Source organism: Penicillium samsonianum, assembly GCF_028829775.1.
Source record: "Penicillium samsonianum strain IBT 33392 chromosome Unknown utg000004l_segment0_segment0, whole genome shotgun sequence".
In the NCBI taxonomy this organism is placed as follows: Eukaryota; Fungi; Ascomycota; class Eurotiomycetes; order Eurotiales; family Aspergillaceae; genus Penicillium; species Penicillium samsonianum.
Window position 1 is genome coordinate 1,650,570 of NW_026643262.1, and position 12,775 is coordinate 1,663,344.

A 12,775-nucleotide genomic window follows, 5' to 3' on the forward strand; every position below is an offset into this window, starting at 1 on the left:
GTAAATCTGCAAGTGTCTATTGGGTGAAATAATTGCTGGCTGAAATTCTACTATGTAGGAAGTCTATAACGCTAGCTTCCGGACTGTCGCGCTCCGAGAATGCATGCTTCCAAGGTTGGGCACAACTCTCCCTAGCATTGAGATGATGATAGACTAACCTTTTGGCCATGGCGATAATAGAGTGAGCTATAATGCAGTCAAATCGCTCATCTCTCACCGGAACTGGAATAGTACATGTACTATATGTACTCTGTACCGAGGTAATATTAACGTCGGGTTTCTCTCTTAGTCTCCGCCAAGCATGCTCTGAACGTGCAAGTGCATACTCCGTACTTGATATTATTATTATCTGACCGCGTCAGTTATTTAAGATGACACGGGAAGATGGACCAACGGGCGGAACTTCGGGCCTGCATGCTTGGGTATGATTCTCAAGCATTCCGTGCCCCGGCTTTACTTGCGAATTGGAGTTTGGCCTCCCCCGGAGGACAGGAAGACAGTGAGAAGACGGAGGTATGACCGTGCATGAGTTTGGGCCTAGTAGGCTGATGTATAGTCGTATCCAATAATGTTCAATCAAACGGCCCATTTGCAGTCTAGAATCCTGTACAATCCAGACATCAGGTGAGAAGGTTCCTTGCATATTAACAGTCACTTGAGCAGAGTACATATGTACTCATGAAACAATGTCACGGGATTGAATATCAAGACAAATTTCAAACTCAGAAAACATTGAAGGGAATAAACCGGTGAGAAAATGCGAGAAAATGGGAGAAAATGGGAGAAACTACGTGAAACTATCGCACCTGCCCGGAGTAGAAAATGGACGCTAGTCTGTAAACAGACTAGCCTGTTATAGGTCTGTGCTTTTTAATTGGCTGAACACCTGGCCGTCTCCCCAAATTTGAGGTATTCGATACCTTCTTTTACACAATAGAATAGGGCAATTTAAGGTACCAGGTACTTCTGGCCCCACGTAGTGACCAGCCCCTCCCGCTCTGGCCCTGTTTCCCCTTGGAGATTATGATCGCGGCGTCATTTCTACTGGGGTCGGCTCTTGCCTTGGCTTAAATACTCCAGTCGCCTATTTCCTTGTCCCCAGGCATTCCTCTTCTCTTCATTTTGATCTGCATCCACCACTCTTCTAGATTATACTAGACCAATACTCTTCATACATTGCACTTCGACTCGTATTCCCCCATCTTGATAAACAAACACCCGGATCTACTCTCCGTGTTTTCATCATGACTAAGGTACGAGGATCGTGGTATCTCCCATAAGAGACCCACCGACGCTAACCGGGACTTGCAGATCACGGAACTCTTCTTCGATTGCGACAACACTCTGGTCCTCTCAGAGGAGCTGGCCTTCGAGGCTTGCGCCGACCTGGCCAATGAGATTTTGGAGGCGAACAACCTCCCAGACCGTTACACCGGCGACCAGCTCATCAAAGACTTTGTCGGCCAGAACTTCCGCGGCATGATGGTCTCCCTACAGAAGAAGTACGACTTCGAGATCGATGCGGAGAAGCTGGAAGGATACGTCACAAAGGAAGAGGACAAAGTCATTGCCAAGCTGGAGGCCAAGGCCAAGCCCTGTATCGGTGCCAGCGAGGAGCTGGAGAAGGTTTACGCGTCGAAGAAGTACGGTCTTGCGGTCGTCTCCTCTTCCGCTTTGCGCCGCGTGCTCGCTTCCATCAGGAAGGTCGGTCAGGACAAGTACTTTGACGAGAACAAGGTCTTCAGCGCTGCCAGCTCTCTGCCAAAGCCTACGTCCAAGCCCGACCCCGCTATCTACCTGTATGCTCTCGAGCAGGTTGGCAAGACTGCTGCCGAGACTGTTGCCATCGAGGACAGCAAGTCTGGCGCTCTTTCCGCGGTTCGTGCCGGTATTCCCGTTATTGCCTATGTTGGCAGCTACAATGGCGAAGAGACGCAGAAGGAGATGGCTAAGGCCCTGACTGACCTTGGTGCAAAGACCGTCATGTATAATTGGTCTGAGTTTGAGGATTGTCTGAAGGAAATCGAGAATGGTGGCTCCGTCGATGTTCAGTCAAGCCTTTAAACGCACTCTCGCTGGTAACGCTTGTACGCCCACGATATTATGATAGCGAGCGTGTGGTCGTTATGGAGCTATTTCTTCTATTATTTTCTGGTTTTGCGCCACTCCATGTATCATGGACTCTTGATTTCTCTTGACACTTTCTGTTATCAAAAGGTGTTTTGATTCCTTTTGACACAAGAGTGGCAAGAATTGTTCGAGACTGGACTGTGTCTAGTCCTTGCTACTTTCTTCTTTGCCTGGTGCATTATTATTTAGTATCTTCCGTCTTTGCATAGACAGGTTTTGATGCGCAATGAGATACCATTTAACTATACCTTATCATGAGTTGTTTCAGCTGTTTACTTTATATTTCGTAGGTATAGCTCTCTTCCAAGGTTTCTTATCTTAAAAAGAACCTTGGAATACACTTGGAGAAACATCGAAGACATAGACTGATAAGATAAGGGCTAACCCCGCCAACCCCGCGATCACCCCTCCCGAGGTCCCCTCCGGTTGGGATTGGTCGCCGATCTAGCAACATCAGTCCAGTACTCCATTGGACGAATAAATCATACACCATTGAATCCTGGCTTGTTCCCACCCCTGCAATCTAAATCACTAGCAGCCCATTACAATGTCAGCTCGCACGCAGGCCAAATCGAAACTCATCTCGCGGGGACCTTTGGTAAGTTACTCCAATCTCGCTGGGAGTCTCTTCAGCGATAAACGCCCAGTCTATGTATAAAATACATGTGTAGAGTTGGGATAATACCACCAAATTCGCGCCGATGCATGACTGACATGTCTTACCAAATAGGACCCCAACGAAGCCCGCTGGGCTCGAATGGTGAAAACAACATACACTGACCCCCTGGGTGTCGAGCGAACATGGGAATCAGCTGAGCGCACGGTAAGCCAGATTCCGCCTTGTTCTTTTCTTATCCGTGTTATGCGCGCTGTTGGTCGATGTCCGGGGTATATGCATGACACCCGGTGCAGGTATCCAAGTGACACGCCCGCGGGACTGCCACGAGAACCACCTACATGATAGACTAAGATCCAGCCTCATCTAAATCAGGAAATGGTCCTTGGCATTGGTGGGGCTCCCAGGCCCGGGAACCTCTGCTTGAGGTGGCATAAACCCGGGCGTTGCCCGACGCCGTATCAACCGAAACCACATGACCATTGGTTGCCTTGCAATGTGTATTGGATGCATTGGTCGATCTCAATTACCACCCAGTTCAAAGAACTTCTTAGAGCCTCTGTCTTTGAATTCTATATTCCGAATTTGATGCTAACCGCGTTTTCCTAGACTCGTCCCGCCGGTATCGATCTTGATGGCGTTGGGATCGTCGCTATTCTGAACAAAGATACTGGCTCGGAGTTGCTTCTCCAGAAGCAATACCGGCCACCAATTGATGCAGTTGTTATTGAGGTTCCTGCAGGACTCATAGATGCGGGTGAGACGCCTGAGCAATGTGCTGTTCGAGAACTTAGGGAGGAGACTGGTTATGTTGGTGTGGCGGAGCAGACTAGTCCAGTGATGTATAACGGTACGTGAGCGATGGATGCCAGCTTTGTCTTCTTCTAGCAGCGTTATTTGACCTTTTCGGGTGTTGAGAGCTGACAAACATTGTGACTTCATCAGACCCAGGACTTTGCAATACCAACCTGCATATGGTCCACGTCCGGGTCGATATGTCTCTCCCCGAGAACAAGAACCCAAAGCCTGAGCTTGAGGATAATGAATTCATTGAATGCTTTACTGTTCCTTTGAACTCGTTGTTCGACGAGATGAAGAAACTTGAAAAGGAGGGTTATGCTATTGATGCTAGGATTGGAACACTGGCTGAGGGGATTGAACTAGCAAAGAAATGGAGGTTGTGAGCTAGTCATATCTCACTGGCTTGTAGCACAACCATTAATTGATACAAACAAACCTCTATTAAAATACAAATCTACAAGCAAACCTCGCCATATCCCCTTCCCCATCCCCCACACGTACATGTCATTCCCACTCAAAGCAACCCCTCCTGCTTCAACCCCTGATACAAAGCCCAAGCAGCCAAAGTCTTCCCATCCCTAAGCCCCTCCTTCCACAAATCCGCCAAAGGAACAACCTTAAGCGTAATCTTCTCCCCGAACTCTCGTAATCCCGTCAACTTCCCCTGCAACTCCTCAATCTCCTTCCGGGGCATAGACTTCTGACACAAAAACAACGGAATAAACTCATCACTCCCACCAGGAGACGGATAAACAGCATTTTGCAGACGCTCACCGTAGCCAGGTTCCTGCGCAGCCTGCAGCGCCAGCGAGGTCATATCAATCAAATCCCCCTGCTCAACCCGCAACCCCGTCTCCTCTTCGATCTCCTTCGCTGCACCGCCAGCAAACGTCCCGCTGTCATCGAGCATCCCAGCCGGGATCTCCGGGAACGACAGCGAGCCTGCTGGGATGCGGGCCTGGATGGTCAGGATAGCGCGCTTGTCATTTTCACTCGGGGTGGGTATATCATCCGGTTGGAGGATGAGCTATTCATAGAATTAGAAAAAACAACAACACGTTTATGTTTTTGGGTGGTGGGGCTGGGGCGTAATATTTTTCTTTTTTCTTTTTGCCTGGATGTCTATAGCATAAAAAGGGGGGAAACACTCCCATCGAGTAGAATTAAATGGGCGACAACTCACCAACATGCCGACACTGCCACCCCGCAGAAATACGCTACCGGGCAAAGTCTCGCCCTGGCCATTCGATACCTCCGCTTTGAGTTTAATGAAGCCTAGTCGCCCGCCACCGAAGCGGTCGACGGCTTGGATATCGATTTTGCGCAGTACATATGGGTCACTGTGGAACTCGTGTGAGGGGTGTTCTTGTCGCGCGAGGGATTGCTGGAGGGTTGTTATCCAGATTTTGAAGGCTGGGAATGAGAGTAGATCATTCTGGCTTAGGTCTGGGATGCTATTCACTTTGAGGTTTGAATTGGGGATTGTGAATGTTGACATTTTGGTTGTTTGAGCTTTGGCTTTCGTGATGCTGATGATTAGTCTGCGTGTGGGGATGGGCTGTGTTGGTTTTAGGTGTCGCGCGGCAAGGCGGAGGGAGCTCATTAATTCGGTTTTGCTGAGATTTTAGCCCTCAATTTCGATGTTTTACTGGAGACTTCGTTTGTGAATGGTCGCGCACATGTGGATGTCAATTGTTTTCAAATGTTGCTTCGATGACGTCGCTCAGTCTTGGTCTCACCCCTTTTTTCATACCTGCATACACTAAATGTACATATGTACGTTTTACCTACGGAGTAGACATCGCATAGCTAAAGCTCCTTTTGAAGATATAATTAATTTTGCTCTTATGGAACTGCTGTTTCAAATGTGGTACGGATTCCATAGAGCCCATTCATAACTTTGGAGCTATCAGTCCCGGAATTCATATAGTTCTACCTTTTATTAAACAGCAACTAGCCCAGAGCTTCGTCTACTAAGTTGAACAAGTGGTATTCAGGGGGTCAACTCGATCAGTATGCCCCCCAAAGCTGCTATTGGCCATATTTCATCTTCTGCTTGAATACGACAACACATTCCTATCAATATAATCTCGGCCTTTTAGCCCTTTAAGAAGTGATTCAGGGCTTCCATCAGCAATTTAATTGGTCAATACAATAGATTAATCATCAAAATAAACTTTCCCAAGCGATTGCAGCTGCAGCTGCAGCTGCATCTCAATGTCGATGAGCCTGACAATCTCGTACAGGACTTACTATGTAACGCACAAAGATTTATGATCTGTCTCGATAGTAAATGGAGTCATCTCTACGGAGGTAGACAACAGCCTATATACTGTGCCAGTCTTTCATTTCTGCGAGGTTCCATATTTCATGTGCACATAAATATCTCGGGTTTAGATGTGGGGTGACAACAAGCATGTCACACGAACTCCGTTGGGCTCTCTTAAAAAGAAACCTTCAAATGGTTGAAAATTATTTCAGCCGACGGAGCACCGAATACTTGTGAATAGCGGTCAACGATGTCCACAACTATAGCTGCCTGGAGTTAATCCGCTGATAGGACCATAGGACCGACTATTTGTTTTCAGCCAGTTCCTCAATCTCAAAATCAGACATGTGCTGATATGTCGTCTGCCTTGAATTGCTCATGTTTAAGAAAAGCGAAGCAACTAGAAATGACTGAAGTTGGTATAGCGTGACCCCGGGCAGGTAGCCTAGTCTCACTAAATCCTGTCAATAGTTACATCCGTTTGCCTTATACTCCAAAGGTAGTATCCACCATTCTCAAAACAAAGTAACCTCTGAGATCATATGAAGGTAAACGAGACCGAGAGCCAAGACCATTAGAATCATTGCTAGACCAAATACGGAGTACGGAGTAAACAGATGCACGATAAAAGCTCACCAATCGTATGATACTTTCCAAGGTTGTAGCCGGGCACACACCCCTTTTCCATGCAGTCTAAGAAGATCCTAGATCCATGAACTCTAGAAGTCATGTAGAATCCCACCCGCGTAGGATTTCACCCGGGTAAAATCTGCAGCCTATCTTCCCCGCTTCGGCAACACGCTAGAGCTCGACTACACATATTCCATGCAAGCTTATTACACTAACATATTAAAAGTCAGCGGAAATCAACTAGCTACATACATAGCAGACTGCATATTCTATACTGCCAGGGGATTTCTCATCAAGGGTGGCTGGACCAACAAACAAAGCTTTACCCGGGTGATGGCAAAGTAGTGCGCCCACTTTGGTCGCACCTGCTCCCTTCCGTATGGCTTGCAATATCACATCATCACTCCCTTGCAGCGGCTCCAGTTTAAGTTGATTCCCGGGAAGGGGAGGTACAATTGACGGGCTAGATCCCTTTGTTCGGAGTCAAGTGGAGCGTATCAGTTGCCTCGCTGTAAAATGCGAACCGGGTCGGTATTGGGTGGCACAGCGTTGGACAACACTTTGTTTTGTTATATTGGAATATATGTATCTTATTGGATATTCAATAGAACTGAAACTGACTATATCCTGGGAGTACATACTGTTTTATTTTTATACTGGGCCGCTTAAAACGCGCTCCAATTATTACGGGCGCTTACGCGATCGGCTTAGGCAGCCCTGCCTAAGATTTCTGACAGGAGAGAGTTATGAGGACAGGCGTCATCCCGCCAAGCCACTTGTTTTAGTTTTTATGGATTCGAGGTACAGATTTGGGGAGTTTATACGACAAGGTGGCGGATGTTTAGTACTTCAATTGTAGCCTATATTTTGACTGGGGTTGTCCACATTCGTGTTAGGCTCACCACATATTAACTAGTGCACGTTGGATATGAGTGGTAAAGCTATTCTAAGTTTAGAACTATGTATTACTCTGTATAGATAGAGAGATGGCGAAATGGCGAATATTAGGTAGCAGTATAACCCCTGGCCATAGCTCGAGTCATCACCTAGGCATTTTGACAATTCAACAAGGCCATGTGGTCTAACACTCGTGGATATCCCGTTGGCAATCGTACATCGACCCATTTTCAAGTCTGTTGCATGATTACCCGTCACCGGACATTCAAGGAACCCCGTCCACTGGTGATTTAATACCAAGGCGGCTAATAGTGGTGTGCGCACAATATAGTGCCTCCCCCCCAACCCCCAATAAATTTCCAATCAAACCTTGGAAGATCACCTATGTATGGACCAAAAATTGCCTCGTTCCAGGGTGATCCGAAGAGGAAAAGCGCAATCTTCACTTCGTAGTCAATGCTCAATGCGAATGCCAAATCGCCCAATATCACCCGGGGTCATCCCAGTCCCCAGGCGGGCCAACTGAGAGCAAAACAAACGCTCTTTGGCCAAAAACGCCATAGTCCATGCTGAAGCTTGGTGGAAAAAAGCCTGGTTGACTAAATTCGGTGGTAGTAGCCAAAGAGCGGTGACGGAGCAAACAATACCCTAACGCTGCAAGGGCAAGCGAGGGAAAACTCCTTTGCCTAAAGCCCTCCCAAATCATAAGACGATGTCATATCTGGATCGTATTGGGAGACAATCGGGAGGCTATTGGGCAATGCCAGGGTAGACTTGAACTCTACAACCGTTGGGCGAGGCTGTCAAATAATCGAGGGATCAGCTGTTTCAAATAAGACCCATTTCTTAGATCTCTTGCAGATCTCGATGATATTTTGGCGAGTCCTGCATAGGAAAAAGTGAGGCGGAAGATACATGTATAGATCTGGGGTGCTCAGGGCGGCTATTACCTGTCTCCCTTAACAGGCGCGGTTAAGGAAAATGACTTGGCACCAGGGGGTGGGAGGCTATGGAATCCTTCAAGAAGATGTTCGAACGTTCCAATATGGCACAGTTGCATGAAAATCGGAGAAAAGGGGGCCAGAGAAGCAATAGAAATAAAACAGGCAACCAGTAGTTCGTATGGTAAATACAATACCAACACTCGGCAGAATGAAGCGCAGGATGATCGGCATGAGCCCCCCCAGGGCCAGCCAGACACCCAGGTTGCCCACCGGATGCCTGTTCTACGCGACTTCTACCTTGTCAATTTAATATCATTTAAAGGTTTCCTTCTTCTATAACCTCGCCCGATCTCCATGACAACATGTGAAATTTGAACATCTCTCTTTTTCTTACTGGGTGCGTTGGCCACTCCGAAGCCCCAAACGAGAAACTAATTCTCCCTAGATGGTTGAAATGGGCGACAAGTCACTGTGCCGTAAGGAGGCAAGACCGACCAGGCGCAATTTTTACAGCCTGTTAGATGCCAAGACAAGACTCTCAGACAGAGTTGTTCATAGCGACGTGTCACCTAGGCATGTTGTGAACCCCCAAGCTCTTGTTGCTTACACATCTTTTAATTGTTCATACAGGCGATCTATGAAAAGACTATTGTCAGAAGAACTCATCTCTGAATCGATGGGTACCCACGGCTACTACTCGGCCACCTCACCGATATCTAGTGCTCGACCAAGGTCTACTGGCGTCCTAGCAGACGATTGCACTATGGAAACACTCAGTAGTCACGGCATGCGAGCTCTGAGAAGCCCCGCTTGCACCAGTGTAGGCCATGTCGGCAAATCTCGTCGCGGGGACGTCTTCCGAGTCTCCAGGGCGCCTCGGCAGTTGTCGGGATCGGCTTCTCAGCAGCTAAAACCCGGCCTGCCTCAATGTATAGATGAAAGCCCCGCAGATCCGAAAATTGAGATCAATGCGCCCAGGCAGGAAGAAGAGCCGCAATTAGCTCAAGGGTTTGCGACACGTCCAGAATTGCAAAGATCACATTCAACACCCATTGCTGTGCACAGTCAGAATGCTGGTGGAATTCAGAATGTTTCTCACGCCACAAAAAAGCAAGAGCAAGTGCAGGCATCATGGCACACGAGAAATGATGAAATAATAAATCAAAATGTGAATATGGTGGGTGGAGGGGCAGACACCCAGGAAGAAAAGCCTCATGAAATGTTTAGGCAACCGGACACGCACGCCATTACCGAGGAGCAACTGATCAATGAAGTGCGGGGAATCTATACCGGACTTGTTATGGTGGAAAAGAAGTGCATCGAAATCGACAGACAACAAGCACAATCAAAAGCCGAGCTATCACAGGCTCAGTGGCAGACACTCGTCTCCCTACACCGAACACTACTCTATGAACATCATGACTTTTTTCTCGCCTCTCAACATCCGTCAGCTGGTCCTGTTCTTAAGGATTTAGCTGATAAGTATGCGATGCCGGCGCGCATGTGGCGGTATGGAGTGCATTCATTTTTGGAGCTATTACGTCAGAAGCTCCCCGGCTCGATGGAGTATATGCTTGACTTTATCTACCTCTCGTACTCGATGATAACATTGCTACTGGAAAGCGTGTCAGGTTTCAAAGAGACTTGGATCGAGTGCCTAGGTGATTTAGCACGGTACCGAATGGCCGTGGAGGAATTCGATAAGAAGGACCGCGAACTCTGGGCAGGGGTGTCGAGGTATTGGTATAACCTGGACGCAGATCGAAGCCCGGAAAATGGCCGTATTCAGCATCATCTTGCTGTTTTAGCGCGCCCGGACGTTCTTCAGCAGTTTTTTCACTACACGAAAGCATTGATCAGCGTGCGCGCATTCCCAAATGCTCTCGATAGCATGACCCAGCTAATCGCTCCTCTTATGAATATGCCGGCAAAGGGAAGTTTAGTTACCTCGTTCGTGACTACTCACGGTGCGCTTTTCATGCAAGCTCCGGTTGAGGAGTTTGTTTCTCGGGCGAATGTGTTTCTTGATACTCTCCGTAAAGAAATTAGCCGGGTAGGCCGACATGGGCAGGAAGGTGTCCAACTCACATCTTGCAATATCTGTGCAATATTTCAATATGGGAGTAAACATGGGGTGATGGAAACGGATTTCAGATTGAAGTCACGCAGTCCTACGGCAGAAGATCGCCTAGCGGCAATGAAGTGGGCATCTAGTGCATCTAGTACATCTGGTGTATTTGGTGCATCTGGTGCATCTGGGGCACCTGGGGAATCTGGGGCATTGAGTGCACCCATCCATGCCACATACAGCGATCTCTCGTCCCAGCTTGCATTCCGGGCGAGCTCTCTCGCGTTTCACACATTAATCGTCATGCTCAGTCAACTCGGCGATCCGAACATGTACCCGAGTGTACATATCTCTATGGCATTTGTGTGGTGTCTCACACTTAACCCAGCTGCCATACAACGACTGGAACCGCTGATTCCGTGGTCGTTACTTGCAAATTATCTGAACACTTTGTTCCGTCCCGACACGATCATTTCGAAGATCGAAGACGAATCATTCCCGCTTCTCAACGAATCAACTACACAACAGCTACCGGAGGACTTTTTGATCAGAGGACAGGCATGGAGCCGGCTTTATTACCCAGAAGGATTCTTCGAGGGGGCTCCTACAGAAGACAACAGACCATCAACAGAAGAACATTCGACAGTGATTCCTAGAATGCATCGATGTCTTTGGCTTGGAGTGCGGATTGCAACTGTCTGTTTGCCCTATTCGTATTAGCACATTGAAACTGACCATATATCTCATACTAGTTCACCCGCTGGATGACATACGATCAGACGCGACGGTTCACACCCACTCGATTAGCAGATGAATTTGCGCCAATGGCAGAATCCCCTGCTTACCTGTATGGCAGTCCTTACTCACTAGGAAATGAGATATCACCTTCCTCCGATCACGAGATGCAGGAGGTTTGAAAATGCGGTTGGGTGACTGCTGGCTCTGCTGCGGGTTCCATTATGGCGTAGGCTGCGCTGCTCGTCTTGACGGGGAACATTTCGGGGCTGGTGGAACCCTAGGGATTTCTTTTTTTTTTCTTGTTCAAATCCGTGCTCAAGCCTTCTTGTGCGCGAGTCATTCCTTGAGGCCCTTTCCGTACACGAAGACAGAAAGTGGATCCTTTTCTTTCGTTATTACCAGACAGGAAATTTATGAGTCTCCAGGACTACACGACAGATATCAGATCTCAGATTATTCTCTGGACCCACCCTGGAAGGCCTGCCTCCACCTGGACCACTCCCCAAGGACTGGACCGTTTGGCGTCTCCAAGGATTATCGCATCTATTGCCATGGATATATGGGAACTTAGCCTGTCCCGGGATGCTCTCACTTCTGTCCGTCCTGTTCCATGATGACCGGGAGCTTTCGCAGGCCTTTCTAATCGGTTTCCAGGCATTGGGCGGTGCTATTCCACCGTGGTTGAATTTGTCTTGTTGGAAGCCAAGACTCCTGCTTCAATCGCTTTCTGGACTTGGATCATTGTGTGCCCCTTCTATCCAGAAGGGACACCTTCAGAGCTACTAGAAAGAAGTCATCATTGGCTTCGCGATGCGTTGTTTTACTTGCTAGTTGAACGAAGAATTGTTGCGAGAATACCGAGGGGACGCAAGACAAGGGAGGCAAAGCGGTAGAAAGGAGGAGAAATGAGACGATAAGAGAAGGAAAGTATTTGAGTGAAAATATGGAAAATTTTAGTGTCAGTCACCTTCCTATTTGGGAAGTGTTCGCATATAGTATATACTCCCCCTTGTCCTTCTCCCCAACTTCCAAGGCTTTTTTCTTCCTTAACCCCACGTCCATTACTTACATACCTTTCTGTAGCCCATTTTGTGGATTATGGATAGCAGCATGGCCAACAAAGAGTGTTCAGCACCATGGTTCTGCTGTCTCTGAGCCAATATCTTTTGCTATCTTTTGCTAGAGGCGCTCCTCTAGCTTTGCCCATTGAAGATAATTATGAGGGCGCATATTTGTGGATAAGGCAAGAATCAGCTCTTGTATGCGACAATGTCTATTCCCGGAGGTGGGCGATCTATGCGATCCGGGGTAAACGCGTATAGACAGGATACGCGTATAGACAGGTCAACGAGCTACAATATACGTGAATTGGAACAGAATACAGAAAATATAATATAATGTGACTTATAATTTAGTTAAATATAGTATAATATAGTGTCTACGAACCGTGGCTCCTAGATGTGGATCTGTTCCATATCGGCTTGCGTGTTGCCGATAAAAGGCCAAGCTGGCGATTATCAACTTGCAACATTCCTCCGCCCTCTCTTCTGACACACACTCTCCCTTCAAGTGGCGAGGATCATTCTGCCTTACCTCTATGAATAAACACTTTCTCTCTCGGACCTAAGTGCTTGCCTTCTCCCTTCGACATCACTCACTCTCCCCATTCCGCATCTCTTCCG

General features: G+C 47.7%; 4 protein-coding genes across 4 annotated transcripts; 3 read left to right on the forward strand and 1 right to left on the reverse strand.

Annotated features, from left to right (window-relative positions):
* Positions 1-1,244: 1,244 nt before the first annotated feature.
* Positions 1,245-2,064, forward strand: N7471_007551 (HAD family hydrolase; the record flags this gene model as incomplete). Its single annotated transcript, XM_057280270.1, has 2 exons — positions 1,245-1,253; positions 1,312-2,064. The coding sequence occupies 2 exons, from the start codon at positions 1,245-1,247 to the stop codon at positions 2,062-2,064; spliced, it is 762 nt and encodes a 253-aa protein (XP_057134530.1).
* Positions 2,065-2,677: 613 nt separating this feature from the next.
* On the forward strand, positions 2,678-3,930 carry N7471_007552 (MutT/nudix family protein; the record flags this gene model as incomplete). The annotated part of the gene is made up of 4 exons (XM_057280271.1): positions 2,678-2,728; positions 2,861-2,953; positions 3,356-3,596; positions 3,692-3,930. The coding sequence occupies 4 exons, from the start codon at positions 2,678-2,680 to the stop codon at positions 3,928-3,930; spliced, it is 624 nt and encodes a 207-aa protein (XP_057134531.1).
* Positions 3,931-4,061: 131 nt separating this feature from the next.
* On the reverse strand, positions 4,062-5,296 carry N7471_007553 (putative NUDIX family hydrolase; the record flags this gene model as incomplete). The annotated part of the gene is made up of 2 exons (XM_057280272.1): positions 4,731-5,296; positions 4,062-4,574 (listed from the first exon to the last, which is right to left on the reverse strand). Exons 1-2 carry the CDS (start codon positions 5,148-5,150, stop codon positions 4,062-4,064), a joined length of 933 nt encoding a protein of 310 aa, XP_057134532.1. The 5' UTR covers positions 5,151-5,296.
* Positions 5,297-7,687: 2,391 nt separating this feature from the next.
* Positions 7,688-12,468, forward strand: N7471_007554 (uncharacterized protein). The gene is made up of 3 exons (XM_057280273.1): positions 7,688-8,684; positions 8,733-11,051; positions 11,108-12,468. The coding sequence occupies exons 2-3, from the start codon at positions 8,733-8,735 to the stop codon at positions 11,270-11,272; spliced, it is 2,484 nt and encodes an 827-aa protein (XP_057134533.1). The 5' UTR covers positions 7,688-8,684; the 3' UTR covers positions 11,273-12,468.
* Positions 12,469-12,775: the final 307 nt, after the last annotated feature.

What these genes read in the sequence shown, in the direction of transcription:
- N7471_007554 (XM_057280273.1), top strand. Translation starts at nt 8,733, where the DNA reads ATGGTTGAAATGGGCGACAAGTCACTGTGCCGTAAGGAGGCAAGACCG. An exon ending in TTGGAGTGCGGATTGCAACT is followed by an intron (nt 11,052 to 11,107) that starts GTCTGTTTGCCC and finishes ATCTCATACTAG; the next exon opens with TTCACCCGCTGGATGACATA.